The sequence below is a fragment of the Mytilus edulis genome, chromosome 7 (assembly GCF_963676685.1).
Source record: "Mytilus edulis chromosome 7, xbMytEdul2.2, whole genome shotgun sequence".
NCBI classification, from domain to species: Eukaryota; Metazoa; Mollusca; class Bivalvia; order Mytilida; family Mytilidae; genus Mytilus; species Mytilus edulis.
The window spans coordinates 356,168-374,794 of NC_092350.1; the positions used below are offsets into that span (position 1 = coordinate 356,168).

General features: G+C 33.0%; 1 protein-coding gene across 2 annotated transcripts in view; it reads left to right on the forward strand.

Moving 5' to 3' along the window:
- Positions 1-268: 268 nt before the first annotated feature.
- Positions 269-18,627, forward strand: part of LOC139529701 (DNA topoisomerase 3-beta-1-like) — a 67,001-nt gene continuing 48,642 nt past the window's right edge. Inside the window, exons 1-4 of one of the 2 annotated variants that reach the window (XM_071325554.1) lie at positions 269-627; positions 4,843-4,920; positions 5,190-5,303; positions 13,591-13,758. In XM_071325554.1, coding sequence (XP_071181655.1) covers positions 388-627; positions 4,843-4,920; positions 5,190-5,303; positions 13,591-13,758 — 600 coding nt within the window. In that variant the 5' untranslated portion in view covers positions 269-387. Of the gene's footprint in view, positions 628-4,842; positions 4,921-5,189; positions 5,304-5,326; positions 5,348-13,590; positions 13,759-18,627 lie in introns of those variants that run through there. The other variant, XM_071325555.1, reaches the window with a different exon arrangement.

Below are 18,627 nucleotides of genomic sequence, written 5' to 3' on the forward strand. Positions count from 1 at the left end.
CATGAATTTCTAGCTTTCTAGCAAGAAGAAGTTCGTTCAATCATCTGTTTATCTTATCTTCACGCACAGGGGCTTGTTTAGTGGGTCAGACGAGGTTTTACTGTCAATGGCGTTCGCTATCCTATATAAAATACCAAGTATTTTTATATAGGATAGCGATCGCCATTGACAGTTAAACCTCGTCTGACCCACTAAACAATCCCCTGTGCTTCACGGAGCGAATAATCCTTGCACGGATAAGTCAGTTTTATTTTAGGTCTGTCGTCCTAGACGAGATTCGCCACGTTATTTTGTAATTCAATATGTCAGCGCCCATCAGTTTGACACTTGACAATTGAAAAATATTTGGTTTTTCTAGTGCCAGTGCAGTATATTTAAAACGTCAACATGAAGACCGTTCTGATGGTTGCAGAGAAACCGTCTTTAGCCCAGTCGATTGCTAAGCTTTTATCCAATGGTCAGATGAACAGTAGAAAAGGGTCAAATGGAGCTTGTTCTGTCCACGAATACAGAGGTGTTTTTCCTCCAACGGGAGAAAATGTGTTCTTCAAAATGACGTCTGTTTGTGGTCATGTTTATGGTCTTGATTTTGTTGGAAAGTACAATAGCTGGGATAAGGTTGACCCGGTAAATTATTCAGGTTTCAGATGCATTATAAATAAGCTTTATTAAGAGTCGGCAAGGTATACAAACATAGAAACTCTAATGAGCTTTTTTAAAACCGACATTCATGATTTAAGCCTTAGGCTTAGCTAACAGGGTTGTAAACCTCGCGAGATCTCTTTGGGTAATAGAGTCTTTATCAAAGTATTAAAAGTACTCGAAGTAAGGGTGAATGTTTAAGCATAAATTAACTGTTTCAGTGTTAAATTTAACATAATTAATTAAATAATTTGAGTTCATGCATAAATATTTATTTCAATGTCATTTTAATTTTGATTTGTATTATTTGTATAATGAAAAAGAGACATAATTTGATATTGAATTTAAAAAAAACAACATATTAAATAGTTGACACTTAATTAATTGTATCAGATCTAGAGTTCATTTTATTTGATAGTTTCATAATGGGTTTCTATTTAATATACACCTGTGTCAGAGACATAATTTCACAGTGTGACATGTATATTAGGTAAACGGACAGAAAGTCACAGGACAAAAAGTCACAGGACATAAAGTCACAAATTTGATAGGACAAAAAGTCACAGGACAAAAAGTCACAAATAATTTTTAGACAATTGTTTGAATATATAAGAAAAATATCTTAAAATATTTACTTTGTAATACATATATTCATATTAAAGTAAATGATATTTATCATTTTACTTTAAAAATGAAGATTTATTTAATTTTAATCCTGCAAAGGACATATTTCTTGGCACCATGAAGCCATTTAAGTGCCAATCTACTTTGACATTTTGTTTTCTTAGCAATTATTTGATCATCTTTGATATTTTTTTGATAAATTTTGCTTACAAAGTTGGTTAGTATACAATACTTCAAGAAAAATACAAAAATGTTTTTGTAAAAATAAGCTTTTTTTTTTGAAAGAAAATAATCAGAAAAAATGAGTTGTGACTTTTTGTCCTGTGACTTTTTGTCCGTGACTTTTTGTCTGTGACTTTTTGTCCTGTGACTTTCTGTCCTACATTCGTATATTAGGCTTGAATTATTCGATGATCAGGTAAATCACAACCTGTTTAAAAGAGTTTTAATTGACACCTGGTACACAAGAAGTTGTTACACCACAGTGTCCACAATCTTTCCAAAAATACAAAATATAAAATTAATTAATGAGTAGAAAAAAAACTTAATTTGTTTGTTTATTTACCGTTAATCATGATCAACTTTGTCTTATATTCATAATTTTTATAGATCATTAAAAAATTATTACTTTTTGTGTTCATTATTAATTGGGTATGTATTGAGTTGGTTTTTTTTGGGGTTGTCGGTAAATTGTTTTCTAAGTGTGTTTTTCGAAATTTACATTATGAGCTTGCATTGATTTTTTTTTGATTTTTTTATGATTGTCGGTTAATTTATGGTTTCTCCTTTTCACGGATTGTGTATTAAGGACTTACATTTAATCATTTTTGTTAATGATCATTTAATAGAAAATGGCAATATAAGTCTCACTTTTCACCTCGAATGTAAAGAGATTAAACCATAGTTTAAGTGTAAGGAACTGCTAAATATACGATAAAAACTCACAGCAGCAAGTATTGCTGCCTTTTCATGTAACAATTTTTGTAAGAATAAACATTCTACTATTCTATACTTCTGTTAACTTGGCAAGTTGACTTCAAAGCATACATTGTACACCAGTTTAAATGCCATATTGATATCTAAATGTTTTGAAATGTACATGTCTCCCTTCTTTTTAATATACTTTTTGACTAGTTAAAATCTCCTTTTAGTTTTGAAACAGACATGCACATGTGTAAATAGTTTAATAACTACTTGACTTGATTTGTTAGTTAATACCTTTTTCTTTTACTTTATACAAACTGCACGAAAATGTGTCTACCTTTATTGTTGATCAGGCTGATTTAATTGGTGGTTGCCTAACGTCCAGTGGCAAATATTTCACATTTTTTTACATATTGATGTGCGAGTGTATGACATTTCTTTTCTGTACAGTATATGCAATATAATATTTAACTCTCCACAAGAAACCAAATTACACAGACATTAACAACTTTAGGTAACCATAAGGCTCTTAGCAATGAGAAAAATTCATCCCTTGAATATTTTTCGTCACATTTTTCTCAGGAACTACACTACAAGGATTCTGAAATTTGGTTTCAGGCTTGATATAAGTCAACTATACCGTGTGATGCGTTTTCAGATTCATCACTCAACAACTTCCTGTTTACCGAACACTTGTTTGATTTTACACATGATAGCCAAGTTGAAAATTTTTCGTCACATTTTTCTCAGGAACTACAATACAAGGATTTCTGAAATTTGGTTTAAGGGTTAATATAAGTCAGCTATACTGTGTGATGCGTTTTCAGATTCATCACTCGACAACTTCCTGTTTACCGAACACTTGCATATTTTTACACAATTAATATTATCCACTTGCGGCGGGGGTATCATCAGTGAGCAGTAGCTCGCAGTTTCACTTGTACATGTTGTGACATTATTTAAGTTTGTCGTCCTATTCAATGTAAACAAAGAAATGCTGAGTGTCATCAGGTAATGTTTTTTTTTTACAACAAACAATTTTTAAAAATGAATTAGTATTAAGTTCCTTTCTTAGACTGATAAATATACAATTTATTCAAAGTCTCATGCAAACAAGACCAGAAACAGAAGTAGATTTCTGCACAGATCCCGAAATTCAAAAATGCGACAAAAAAATTTTTGAACGATTTTGAGTACAATGAAAAATTCGGGAAATTTTGTTGATTTTTTTTTTATATTATTGAATTTTCTACTGTAATAGGGGACTTCGTCCCTATAATATATAGAAAGAAAAACATCTACTGATTCTGTTCACATGCGTGATCACATGAGTTTGAAATCAATAACAGGGTTAAAATATACCAAACTGGACTATCACAGTAGAGCTTCTCTCAAACTTATTGAAAAGTCCAGAGAACTCCGAAAATAATGTTAACCTATAAAAAAATTCATAGATGAATGATAGGTCCACCACCGAAATGGAGAAACTTGAATTTAGTGCTCCTTTAAAGGAGGAACTTGAATAAAAACAAAACAATTCCAAAATCTTTCCTTTACACATGACAGACATTTCGTCTGCAATCATTGCTGAAGTAATTGAAGTAAAATCTAAAATTGTGCATCATATTATCCTCTGGAAATGTGTTTGAGATTAAGATAAATGTATGTTTTATCAATCTAAAAAAGAAGATGTGGTATGATTGCCAATGAGACAACTATCCACAAAAGACCAAAATGACACAGACATTAACAACTATAGGTCACCGTACGGCCTTCAACAATGAGCAAAGCCCATACCGCATAGTCAGCTATAATAGGCCCCGATAAGACAATGTAAAACAATTCAGACTGTTGTCATTGATTTCTTCTGCAAGATAAAGTAATAAAGTGTTGTTCGGAATTGCGTCCATATATATGGCTCACTTGACCCGTAAAACAAGGTCACACAATCTTAGTAAAGTTATCCTAAAGTGAATAAAAAATTATATGGGATATGATGCAAAATGGAAAGCCTTCATATGTCTTAAATTCTATGATATAAACAATTCAAAAAAAGTAGTTTACATAAATAAAATATTAATCACAGTTTAAAGATCGTTTGTAATTGTGTCCAGTGAGGCTATACTTAAGTCAAAACATAAATGTTGATGACGATGAATGATTGAATTCTAAATAGATAAATCATGTTAATGGGGATGTTCTTTTGGTCATGTTGGGTAAATTTCCATAGAAATTTTAAATAACAGGCATGACAGGTGTTTGATTTGAATATTAATAGAAGAATTTCTAAGTTGGACTAACTTATGTCTAAGTAATTCCTTATTTTACAATTTTTGCAAATAATATGTTTAAACTTTACTACAGTCATGGAATTCCTTTGTTGACAATACTTGTGCAACACATTAAAGATCTTAAATCATATTATCATATTGTGATGGTTGTTTCTAGTTAACTTAATGACTTACTGTAAACATGAATATGAATAAGGCAAATGTAAGGAGAGATCCAAGTTTAACTTATCCACAAAGATTTATATTCGCATAATTTTTCGACGGGAAATTCAGCAAAATAAATCATTCGCAAACATTAGATGGTTTTACATTATCAGTAAATGAACTTTTAGATATGTTAAATGTTTAATGTAAATTTCAGAGTGAGCTGTTTACTGGACCAACACACAAAAAAGAAGCAACAGAAAAGTTAAGAATGCCGACTTTTCTATCAAAAGAGGTAAGGCAATCAGTGTAGAAATGTAACTTACAGGCACGGATCCAGCAATTTTAAAAAGGGGGGTTCCAACTATATGCTCCCATTCAAATGCATTGATCGGCCAAAAAAAATGAGGGGGTTCCAACCCCCCAGAACCCCCACCCCCAGGATCTGCCACTGACTTGTAACCAGTAAGGCAATCAAATTGAATGTAGAAATAAATTACATTGTATCATTTCATCTAAAAATGTAGGTAAAGATGACATCATAAGGATTTAATTTCTTTACAGGGCAGAGGTGTAGATTTCCTAGTGTTATGGTTAGATTGTGACAAGGAAGGAGAAAACATTTGTTTTGAAGTTATGGAATGTGTAGAGCAAAGTATGAACCGGGGAATTGGACAGGTCAGTATCTAATTCTACAAAATATGAACAGGGGAATTGGACAGGTCAGTATCTAATTCTACAAAATATGAACTGGGGAATTGGACTGGTCAGTATCTAATTCTACAATGTATGAACCAGGGAATGGGACAGGTCAGTATCTAATTCTACAAAGTATGAACCGGGGAATGGGACAGGTCAGTATCTAATTCTACAAAATATGAACTGGGGAATTGGACTGGTCAGTATCTAATTCTACAAAGTATGAACCGGGGAATTGGACTGGTCAGTATCTAATTCTACAAAGTATGAACCGGGGAATTGGACTGGTCAGTATCTAATTCTACAAAATATGAACCGGGGAATTGGACTGGTCAGTATCTAATTTTACAAAGTATGAACTGGGGAATTGGACTGGTCAGTATCTAATTCTACAAAGTACGAACTGGGGAATGGGACAGGTCAGTATCTAATTCTACAAAGTATGAACCGGGGAATGGGACAGGTCAGTATCTAATTCTACAAAGTATGAACCGGGGAATTGGACTGGTCAGTATCTAATTCTACAAAATATGAACTGGGGAATGGGACAGATCAGTATCTAAATCTACAAAATATGAACCGGGGAATTGGACTGGTCAGTATCTAATTCTACAAAGTATGAACCAGGGAATTGGACTGGTCAGTATCTAATTCTACAAAATATGAACTGGGGAATGGGACAGGTCAGTAACTCATTCTACAAAATATGAACCGGGGAATTAGACTGGTCAGTATCTAATTCTACAAAATATGAACTGGGGAATGGGACAGGTCAGTATCTAATTCTACAAAATATGAACCGGGGAATTGGTCTGGTCAGTATCTAATTCTACAAAATATGAACCAGGGAATTGGACTGGTCAGTATCTAATTCTACAAAATATTAACCAGGGAATTGGACAGGTCAGTATCTAATTCTACAAAGTATGAACCAGGAATTGGAAAGGTCAATTCTAAGACATGCAGTTTTAACTTTGAATCTTTTCTTATTAATTTCTAGGTTATTGTTTTGCCTTCAAGTAGTACATGTACTTGCATAAAACAATGACTATGATGGAATATATAGAGACTTTGTAATGCAGTATAGATATCTGGGTGATTGTTTATTTAATGTACTTATTGTTAATAGTTTCTTCGTGATTTTTTTTTAATGTACTAATTGTACAATGTTGTATATATATGTTAATAGTTTCTGGGTGATTATTTATTCAGTGTACTAATTAAGGTCTTTCCTTTTACTAAAGGGAAAGACCTTACTGTATTTCTTCTGATTATTATTATTATGTCACCCGATCGACAATGTCGGGTGACATATTGCTTTTCCTCTGTTTCTTTTTCCCTATTATTATTATTAAGGTCTTTCCTTTTACTAAAGGGAAAGACCTTACTGTATTTCTTCTGATTATTAGGTCTTTCCACTTTTCCGTGGAAAGACCTATTGGTTTTCTTCTGATTATTATTATTATTATTATTATTTTTTTTTTTCTTCCGCCAACTTTTTGTTCCTTCGCAATTTTTTTGTTTCGCAAGATGTCACTAAGATATATGGTATATGATATCGAACAATTAATACGCTTTTGAAACTGACACCGCGTAACCAAAATCTTATCCATGTAAGAGTTATCTCCCCGAACACTGTTTTTCTTGTTATCGCTTAATCTTCGCAACCGTATAAGAAACCGACAAATTTATTTTACCAAATTGCTAGTTATATCCTCAGGATGATTTGAATCAGTTTGACCGAAGCTATCCGGAGACTCCATATGAGAGTTATTTCCCCTTTTATATTGGATATAAGTGATATGCATTTTTAACTGGAAAACCATAAGTGGTAGAGGCCTAGGGTCTTTTCATTTGAGGTCTTTGGTCCAAAAAAAACAAAATAGGGTCAAGGTCAAAGGTCAAGGTCATGATTAAAATTTTGATTTTGGCTTGTTATCTCTTATTTTCAGAAATCATACAAGATATCGACAAAATAATTTCACACAATTGTTGGTTACAACATGTCGTAACACATAAATTTTAGTCGAAAGGGTACGTAGACATTTGACGCAAGTTTTCCCCCTTTTTATATCTAATATCATACATATGGTAATATAACTCATTAACAATATAAAGTAGAGGACTAGAGTCTTTTGATTTGAGGTCCTTGGTTTATAACCTTGAAATTGAGCTCAAGGTCATATGCTAATTAAACGTTCTAGATTTTGACCTTTGCTTTTACCTCATATGTACACATTATAAAGCCATGGGACTTTTTGCATTAAGTTGTAAGCAATGTGACCTTAAAAAACACAACCGGAAGTGACCTTTTGTAAACCGGAAGTAGTCTTTTTTTGTACTAAATCAATGTAAAAGTATATAGAACCATATATTTTTGGAATCAGTGTCAAGTAAACTATCAAACAATACCGGAAGTAAACTTTTTAAACCGGAAGTAAAAGATTATCTCCCTTTTCGATATATTTTTTTTTATAGAAACCATATATTTTTTTGAATAAGCGTTCAATAAGCTGTCATTTGGCGCTAAAATTGACATTTTAAACCAAATTGTAATGTTTTTATATAAAAAAGGTCTTAACTGGTGGAAAGACCATCAATGGTTCTCTGAACAATTGGTTTTTAATTATTATTATTATTCTTTTTGTTCCGCCAAACTTTGACGAAGTTAGCCTCCGTAACCGTAAGACGTGTCGCTTTCATGTTCACACTTTGTATCGGTGTCATGAATACCTATCCGGAACTCACCCTGTGAGTCGAAATATTTTGTCGGTTCGGAGTAATCCCTCCGAAACCCAAAAACCTTGTTATCGTTCCAACACCGTAACCGTAATAGGTAGAAAAAAAACAAAGGGTGAAATCTGTTAAGGACCAGACCCTGGTTCTTCGTTACATTTGGATCGAAAAGATTCAACGACTCATTGGTAGGGTTATGCCCCTATGAAAATTAACCGATGTCGGTTGGTCACCAAAACTCAGAAACCGTAAGTCGTAGACACCTAGGATCTTCACCAATCATCATCAATTCATGCATCTTTGAAAAATACCTCAAGGTCAAATTTGTATGTTGACCTTGACCTTTGACCTAACACCTTGTTATGGGATAATCTCAGAAACCATTATACTTACAGAAGTTTTAAATAGTGGAAAATGTTTGGGTCATTACGGCGCAACTTTGTTACATTTTGACCGAAGAGATTTGACCTTTCTATAAGGGGCATAACCCCTGTTTTAGGTTTCTGAAAAGACAAAATCAGCTTTTACTATATAACCAAAGGTCCTAGACCCTTGGGGTCTTCTGTAATGGCATTGGGGACTAATGACCTTGACAAAGGTCACAAGGTCAAAGGTCAAGGTCATGTCCCAGATAGCGAATTTTGTGTTTTTGACCTTATTTTAAGGATTTTTAGTGTATTTTAAACGTTTTTAAGGTTGACCTTGACCTTTGACCCTTCAACTTTTTAGTCGATATCTCAAAAACGGTTAATCTTACAGAAATAGTAAACAGTGAAAAATGTTTGGGTGACTGAGGCACAACTTTTTTACATTTTGACCGAAAGGATTTGACATATTCTTAAGGGGCATAACCACCGTTAACGGTTTCTGAAAAGGTAAAATTAGCCTTAACTCTTGAACAAAAAGTCCTAGACCCATAGGGTGTTTTACAATGACATTGTGGACCAATGACCTTCACTTAGGTTACTAGGTCAAAAGTCAAGGTCATGTCCAAATTATCGAATTTGTTGTTGTTGTCATTTTTTAACGGTTTTATGTGTGTTTGAGAGCTTTTCAATGCATTCTAAGCCTATTGGAACATGTACTTTACATTTCGAAAAGGAAAGACCTCTCAATTGTTCAAGAACAATTGACATTTTAATTATTATGTCACCCGATCGACAATGTCGGGTGACATATTGCTTTTCCTCTGTTTCTTTGTTATTATTATTATTCTTCCAACTATTTTGTCCGCCACTTTTCTCGGAGCCAATGGAACCAATCTTAATGATAGTTAAGTATGATAGGGAACACAAAATTGCGGGTTGCAGTAGGGTCTAAGACCATAAAAAATGGCTGCCGTTTCCATGGAAACGGAACTATTGTGAAAAATTCCACTTTTTGTTTTTTTGGAATAATTTGGAGATGCTTAAACTCAGAATCATCATATTTTGATACAATGAAGGTGCCACCCATATACTGGTTTTGGATGATTTTGGCAATCATTGGAACTACTATGTTGCCATGGAAACTGCACCAAAAATTTCAAAAATATGAAAATGCTCCAAATGTTTTGAAACTTTACCATAACGATGAGCAACTTTGGTAGAAGTGGAATTTGGCGTTGGAATTTCCAAAATGTCTGCCGTTACCATGGAAACAGAGCATAAGTGTCAAAATGCTCTAAAAACTTCAGGGTTTGGTGAATAATTTTGGTATGCTTGAACTTGAAATCATCAAATTTTTACACAATATAGTTATCCACTATATACAGGTTTTGATTGATTTTGACAATCATTGGAACTACTCTGTTACCATGGATACAGGATCAAATATCTCAAAAATTTCAAAATGCTCCAAAATTGATGAAACTTAATATGATAGTTGACTGGCAAGTCTGGATGAGACTTTTGACTTTGGAATTTCCAAAATGGCCACCGTTGCCATGGAAACTACAAAAAAGTCAAAATTTCTCAAAATGCTTTGAACTTAATGAAACTTGATATTATTGTTAACTGGCAAGTACAGATGAGACAATTTTCAAAATGGCTGCCGTTGTCATGGAAACAGCAGAAATGTGATTTTTTTTTAAAATGCTCTGAATGTATTCAAAATTTACAGAAAGATGTATTGCCATACATATATGTGCATTCACTATTAAACCATTTTGAAATGGCTGCCGGTTAGTGGCAATAGGGGAAGGGTGACATCCGCTATTGCTTGCAATGGCAATTCTAGTTATTATTATTATGGCACCCTCAACGGAGTTGGGGTGACATATTGTTATTCTACGTTTCTTTTTTTTCTTATTTTTCTTCCACACATTTTGTCCGCGCGAGTTCTTGGAATCCTATGGACCAATGTTGATGCAACTCTACTATAATGAGGACCACCATCTGAAGTTGTGCACCTTGCTATGAAATGGTAAAAAATGGCTGCCGTTTCCATGGAAACAGCACAAATGCGAAAAAAATCAAAGTGGTCCAAACTGGAAGAAACTCCACAGGAATGTTAACTGGCCTGTGCTGATTTCCAGTTTGACTTTGGAATTTTCAAAATGGCTGCCGTAACCATGGAAACAGCTAAAATATCAAAAGTTCTAACTCTTTCGTTATAAGATCCAACTGGATGAAACTTTATGAAAATGTTCTCCAGTATACCAAGATGTCAAGACAATATTTGGATAGTTCAAAATGGCCGCCGTTGTCATGGAAACTTGGGCCAAGTTTGGCATTGACCCTATGGAAAAATGCATAAAATCAGCATTTTCTCAGAGAGTAGTGCACCAAAGTAAATGAAACTGTATTGATATATAACATGACATGTGACAATGAGATGTCTGCTTTTAGAATTTTGGAATTATCTACTGTAACCATGGTTGCAGCACAAATGTTCAAAATGTCCAAAAAAAATTAAGTGCTGCAAACTGGATGAAACTTTACAGGAATAGTGACTGACATGTGCGGAGTTGCATTTTGAAGTTGGAATTTCCAAAATGGCCGCCGTAACCATGGAAACAGCAAAATTGTCTAAAATTTCAAAATGCTCCAAACTTAATGAAATTTTGCAAAAATGATAACTTGCAGGTGTAGACGCACTCTTTGACTTTGGAATTTCCAAAATGGCTGCCGCTCGCTTGGCAATTGGGGGGACGAGGGTGCCATCCGTTATTGCTAGCAATTACAAATCTAGTTATTATTATTTTTCTTCCACCTAATTTTGTCCGACAGTTTTCTCAGAGCCAAAGGAACCAATCTGAATGATAGTGCACTATAACAAGGAACCCTGACTTTCCTGTGTCTTTCCGGTATTGGAACTAAAAAAATGGCTGCCATCACCATGGAAACGAAAAAATGGTGAAAAAATATAATTTTAGAGTTAAGGGAATTGTTTGAGAATGCTTAAGCTTAAAATCTTTAGATTTTAATACAATGTAGGTGCCCACTATATACTGCTATGGGATGATTTTGGCAATCATTGGAACTGCTATGTTGCCAAGGATACCACACCAAAAATTTCCAAAATATGGAAATGCTCTAAATTTAATAAAACTCCACAGAAACGATGAGCAACATTGTAAGATGTGGAATTTGGCGTTGAAATTTTGAAAATGTCTGCCGTTACCATGGAAACAATGCAAAACAGGTCAAAATGGTCCAAAAAACCTTAAAGTGACATTAACTTTCTTAAAATGGTAGGTCAAATGGATCGAAACTTTGTTGGTATGGTCCCTCCCATGTACCAATGTGGTATATGCCATTAAATTTTGGGAATGGTCTCTGTTGCCATAGGAACCATCACAAATGTCAAAAATTTCAAAAATTTCATAATGCTCCAAATTTGAGGAAACTTAATATGGTTGTAGACTGGCAAGTCTGGATGAGACTTTTGAAGTTGGAATTTCCAAAATGGCCACCGTTGCCATGGAAACTGCAAAAATGTCAAATATTTTCAAAATGCTCCAAACTTAATGAAATTTAATATTATTGTAAACTGGCATGTATAGATGAGACTTTTGAATTTGAAACTTTCAAAATGGCTGCCGTTGCCATGGAAACAGCAAAAATGTCAAGTTTTTAAAAATGATCTAAATGTACTGAAAATTTACAGAAAAATGTATAGCCATGCAAATATGTGCATTCACTGTTAAAAGTTTTTGAAATGGCTGCCACTTAGTGGCAATGGGGGGAAGGGTGACATCCGCTATTGCTTGCAATGGCAAATCTAGTTATTATTCTTCTTGTTCCGCCAAACTTTGACAAAATTTCCCTCCGTAACCGTAAACCATGTCGCTTTCATGTTCACACTTTGTATTGGTGTCATGAATACCTATCCGGAACTCACCCTGTGAGTCGAAATATTTTGTCGGTTCGGAGTAATCCCTCCGAAACCCAAAAACCTTGTTATCGTTCCAACACCGTAACCGTAATAGGTAGAAAAAAAATGAAGGGTGAAATTTGTTCAGGACCAGACCCCGGTTCTTCGTTACATTTGGATCGAAAAGATTCAACGACTCATTGGTAGGGTTATGCCCCTATGAAAATTAACCGGTGTCGGTTGGCCACCAAAACTCAGAAACCGTAAGTCGTAGACACATAGGATCTTCACCAATCATCATCATTTCATGTATCTTTTAAAAATACCTCAAGGTCAAATTTGTATGTTGACCTTGACCTTTGACCTAACACCTTGTTATGGGATAATCTCAGAAACCATTATACTTACAGAAGTTTTAAATGGTGGAAAATGTTTGGGTCATTATGGCGCAACATTGTTACATTTTGACCAAAGAGATTTGACCATTTTTTAAGGGGCATAACCCCTGTTTTAGGTTTCTGGAAAGACAAAATCAGCTTTTACTATATAACCAAAGATCCTAGACCCATGGGGTCTTCAGCAATGACATTGGGGACTAATGACCTTGACAAAGGTCAAAGGTCAAAGGTCAAGGTCATGTCCCAGATAGCGAATTTAGTGTTTTTAACCTTATATAAAGGATTTTTAGTGTGTTTTCGAGCTTTTTAAGGTTGACCTTGACCTTTTCAATACATTCTATGTCTGTTCGAACATGTATTTTACATTACAAAAGGAAAGACCTCTCAATTGTTCAAGAACAATTGACAGTTTAATTGTATATATATTTGTTAATTGTTTCTTCGTGATTGTTTTTTTAATGTACTAAGTGTATATATATGTTAAAAGTTTAGTTCCTTCTGCAACTGTAACTATCAAACAGCAGTGTATTGTAGGAAACTTGATTATTGTCATCTTTCCAATTATATATTGATGTATGGAATATTGACATTGGAAAGAACAAGGCGTCCAATATTTATGAATCAGCTGAAAATGCACATAGCACAAAATGAAAAACTTTTTTCCCTTGTTGCATAGAATTCTGCAGTTAGTTGTTTTAAATTTACAAAGTGGAATTGTATCCTTAGTACAAAATATATGAAGATATCTCCAATGTCTGTTTTCTTTTAAGAAGTATAGTATACTAGAGCTTTTGATGAATTCTTTTAAAAATTTTAAACCAATCTGTTTATTTCAGACAGTTTACAGGGCAAAGTTCAGTGCTATTACGGACAAAGATATAAAAGGTGCCATGAATCGACTTGGTGAACCAAATAAAAATGAAGCTTTATCAGTTGATGCCAGACAGGAACTAGATTTGAGAATTGGATGTGCCTTTACTAGATATCAAACTAAATTCTTTCAGGTAAAGTACAAACAACGTTCCAATATAATGTAGTCAATAGTTATATTTTGTGTGAGGATATGTTCCAATATGATGTGGTCAATAGTTATATTTTGTGTGAGGATATGTTCCAATGTAATGTAGTCAAAAGTTATATTTAGTGTGAGGATATGTTCCAATATAATGTAGTCAATAGTTATATTTTGTGTGAGGATGTGTTCCAATATGATGTGGTCAAAAGTTATATTTAGTGTGAGGATATGTTCCAATATAATGTAGTCAATAGTTATATTTAGTGTGAGGATATGTTCCAATATGATGTGGTCAATAGTTATATTTTGTGTAAGGATATGTTCCAATATGATGTGGTCAATAGTTATATTTTGTGTGAGGATATGTTCCAATATGATGTGGTCAAAAGTTATATTTTGTGTGAGGATATGTTCCAATATAATGTGGTCAAAAGTTATATTTAGTGTGAGGATATGTTCCAATATGATGTGGTCAAAAGTTATATTTTGGGTGAGGATATGTTCCAATATGATGTGGTCAAAAGTTATATTTTGTGTGAGGATATGTTCCAATATGATGTGGTCAAAAGTTATATTTTGGGTGAGGATATGTTCCAATATGATGTGGTCAAAAGTAATATTTTGGGTGAGGATTTGTTCCAATATAATGTAGTCAAAAGTTATATTTTGGGTGAGGATTTGTTCCAATATGATGTGGTCAAAAGTTATATTTTGTGTGAGGATATGTTCCAATATGATGTAGTCAATAGTTATATTTTGGGTGAGGATATGTTCCAATATGATGTAGTCAAAAGTTATATTTTGTGTGAGGATATGTTCCAATATGATGTGGTCAATAGTTATATTTTGTGTGAGGATATGTTCCAATATAATGTGGTCAAAAGTTATATTTAGTGTGAGGATATGTTCCAATATGATGTGGTCAATAGTTATATTTTGTGTGAGGATATGTTCCAATGTAATGTAGTCAAAAGTTATATTTAGTGTGAGGATATGTTCCAATATAATGTAGTCAATAGTTATATTTTGTGTGAGGATATGTTCCAATATGATGTGGTCAAAAGTTATATTTAGTGTGAGGATATGTTCCAATGTAATGTAGTCAAAAGTTATATTTAGTGTGAGGATATGTTCCAATATAATGTAGTCAATAGTTATATTTTGTGTGAGGATATGTTCCAATATGATGTGGTCAATAGTTATATTTTGTGTGAGGATATGTTCCAATATGATGTAGTCAAAAGTTATATTTTGTGTGAGGATATGTTCCAATATGATGTGGTCAAAAGTTATATTTTGTGTGAGGATATGTTCCAATGTAATGTAGTCAAAAGTTATATTTAGTGTGAGGATATGTTCCAATATAATGTAGTCAATAGTTATATTTTGTGTGAGGATGTGTTCAAATATAATGTAGTCAATAGTTATATTTTGTGTGAGGATATGTTCCAATGTAATGTAGTCAAAAGTTATATTTTGTGTGAGGATATGTTCCAATGTAATGTAGTCAAAAGTTATATTTAGTGTGAGGATATGTTCCAATATAATGTAGTCAATAGTTATATTTTGTGTGAGGATATGTTCCAATATGATGTGGTCAAAAGTTATATTTTGTGTGAGGATATGTTCCAATATGATGTAGTCAATAGTTATATTTTGTGTGAGGATATGTTCCAATATGATGTGGTCAATAGTTATATTTTGTGTGAGGATATGTTCCAATATGGTGTGGTCAAAAGTTATATTTTGTGTGAGGATATGTTCCAATATAATGTGGTCAAAAGTTATATTTAGTGTGAGGATATGTTCCAATATAATGTGGTCAAAAGTTATATTTAGTGTGAGGATATGTTCCAATATGATGTGGTCAAAAGTTATATTTTGTGTGAGGATATGTTCCAATATAATGTGGTCAAAAGTTATATTTAGTGTGAGGATATGTTCCAATATGATGTGGTCAAAAGTTATATTTTGGGTGAGGATATGTTCCAATATGATGTAGTCAAAAGTTATATTTTGTGTGAGGATATGTTCCAATATGATGTAGTCAAAAGTTATATTTTGTGTGAGGATATGTTCCAATATGATGTGGTCAAAAGTTATATTTTGGGTGAGGATTTGTTCCAATATGATGTGGTCAAAAGTAATATTTTGGGTGAGGATTTGTTCCAATATAATGTAGTCAAAAGTTATATTTTGGGTGAGGATTTGTTCCAATATGATGTGGTCAAAAGTTATATTTTGTGTGAGGATATGTTCCAATATGATGTAGTCAATAGTTATATTTTGGGTGAGGATATGTTCCAATATGATGTAGTCAAAAGTTATAATTTGTGTGAGGATATGTTCCAATATGATGTGGTCAAAAGTTATATTTTGTGTGAGGATATGTTCCAATATGATGTGGTCAAAAGTTATAGTTTGTGTGAGAATATGTTCCAATATAATGTAGTCAATAGTTATAGTTTGGGTGAGGATATGTTCCAATATGATGTAGTCAAAAGTTATATTTTGTGTGAGGATATGTTCCAATATGATGTGGTCAAAAGTTATATTTTGTGTGAGGATGTGTTCCAATATGATGTGGTCAAAAGTTATAGTTTGGGTGAGGATATGTTCCAATATAATGTGGTCAAAAGTTATATTTTGTGTGAGGATATGTTCCAATGTAATGTAGTCAAAAGTTATATTTTGTGTGAGGATATGTTCCAATATGATGTGGTCAAAAGTTATATTTTGTGTGAGGATATGTTCCAATGTAATGTAGTCAAAAGTTATATTTTGTGTGAGGATATGTTCCAATATGATGTGGTCAAAAGTTATATTTTGTGTGAGGATATGTTCCAATATGATGTGGTCAAAAGTTATATTTTGTGTGAGGATATGTTCCAATATGATGTGGTCAAAAGTTATATTTTGTGTGAGGATATGTTCCAATATGATGTGGTCAATAGTTATATTTTGTGTGAGGATATTGTATTGTTCTCCAATCTGTTTAATCTATGAGATTTAAATAGTAGACAACTCATGAAAGTATCTGTAATAACACATGCAGGTTATTTTCTGTAATAACCCTATAGAGTTATATCCCTGACTGTCTGTTTAATCCATAATGAGATTACCATTGCAGATTTTATGAAGATATTAGTTTTTATACGCTCGTCAAAATTTTAACGGGATGTATTATGGTATACAAATGTCCGGTATCCGTCTGTCTGGCATAAACATGTCGCACCGTAACTTGAGAACGACTTATCCAAATTTCATGAAACTTAATATAGTTGTTTCTTATGATGGTCAAATGATCTGTATACTTTTTGGTGAAAATAGAATTAAAACTTTTTGAGTTACGGCACTTTGTAACTGAAACAGGGGGGTGTTATTTTTACATGTCGCACTGTATCTCAAAAACGATTTTTGATTATTGCTTAAAACTTTACACACTTTTTAGTTATATTAATCCTAAGATCTGTATACTTTTTGGTGATGATTCAAAATTTCATTTTTGAGTGATTGAGTATTTTGTAAAAAGGGGAGGGTTTTTTTTACATGTCGCGCCGTATCTCTAAAATGACTTATGGTTATTGCTTTAAACTTTACACACTTCTTTGTTATATCAATCTTAAGATCTGTATACTTTTTGGTGATGATTAAAAATTTTATTTTTGAGTTATTGAGTATTTTGTAGAAAAGGGGGAGGTTTTTTTTTTTACATATCGTGCCGTACCTCAAAACAATTTATGATTATTGCTTTAAACTTTACACACTTCTTTGTTATATTAATCTAAAGATCTGTATACTTTTTGGTTTTGATTCAAAATTTTATTTTAGTGATATTTAGTTTTTCGTTAAAAAAAAAAAGAGGGGGGGGGGAGTGTTTCACATGTCCCGCCGTATCTGAAAAACAATATATGGTTATTGCTAAAAACTTTCTCGGAAACTATTTATGATTATTGCATTAAACTTTCACACCAGACGTCAGGCGTACCATGCGCTCATGGCACAGCTGCTTATTATCAATATGTGTCAAATATATCTTAAACAAACAGGATTGCCAACTATAAAGACCAGAAAACAACCACTCCTACAGACTAGAAAACAACAGGCAGTCAACATATTAGTCAACAAACATTTCAATAAATGTAGACCATTGCCTTTTTTTACACTGCATCTCTCCTTTTTAACTTATAGATCTGTAGTATTCTATTTGTAGGGTAAATATGGAGATTTAGACAGTACCCTGATATCTATAGTATTCTATTTGTAGGGTAAATATGGAGATTTAGACAGTACCCTGATATCTATAGTATTCTATTTGTAGGGTGAATATGGAGATTTAGACAGTACCCTGATATCTATAGTATTGTATTTGTAGGGTAAATATGGAGATTTAGACAGTATCCTGATATCTATAGTATTGTATTTGTAGGGTAAATATGGAGATTTAGACAGTACCCTGATATCTATAGTATTGTATTTGTAGGGTAAATATGGAGATTTAGACAGTATCCTGATATCTATAGTATTGTATTTGTAGGGTAAATATGGAGATTTAGACAGTACCCTGATATCTATAGTATTGTATTTGTAGGGTAAATATGGAGATTTAGACAGTACCCTGATATCTATAGTATTGTATTTGTAGGGTAAATATGGAGATTTAGACAGTATCCTGATATCTATAGTATTGTATTTGTAGGGTAAATATGGAGATTTAGACAGTACCCTGATATCTATAGTATTGTATTTGTAGGGTAAATATGGAGATTTAGACAGTATCCTGATATCTATAGTATTGTATTTGTAGGGTAAATATGGAGATTTAGACAGTACCCTGATATCTATAGTATTCTATTTG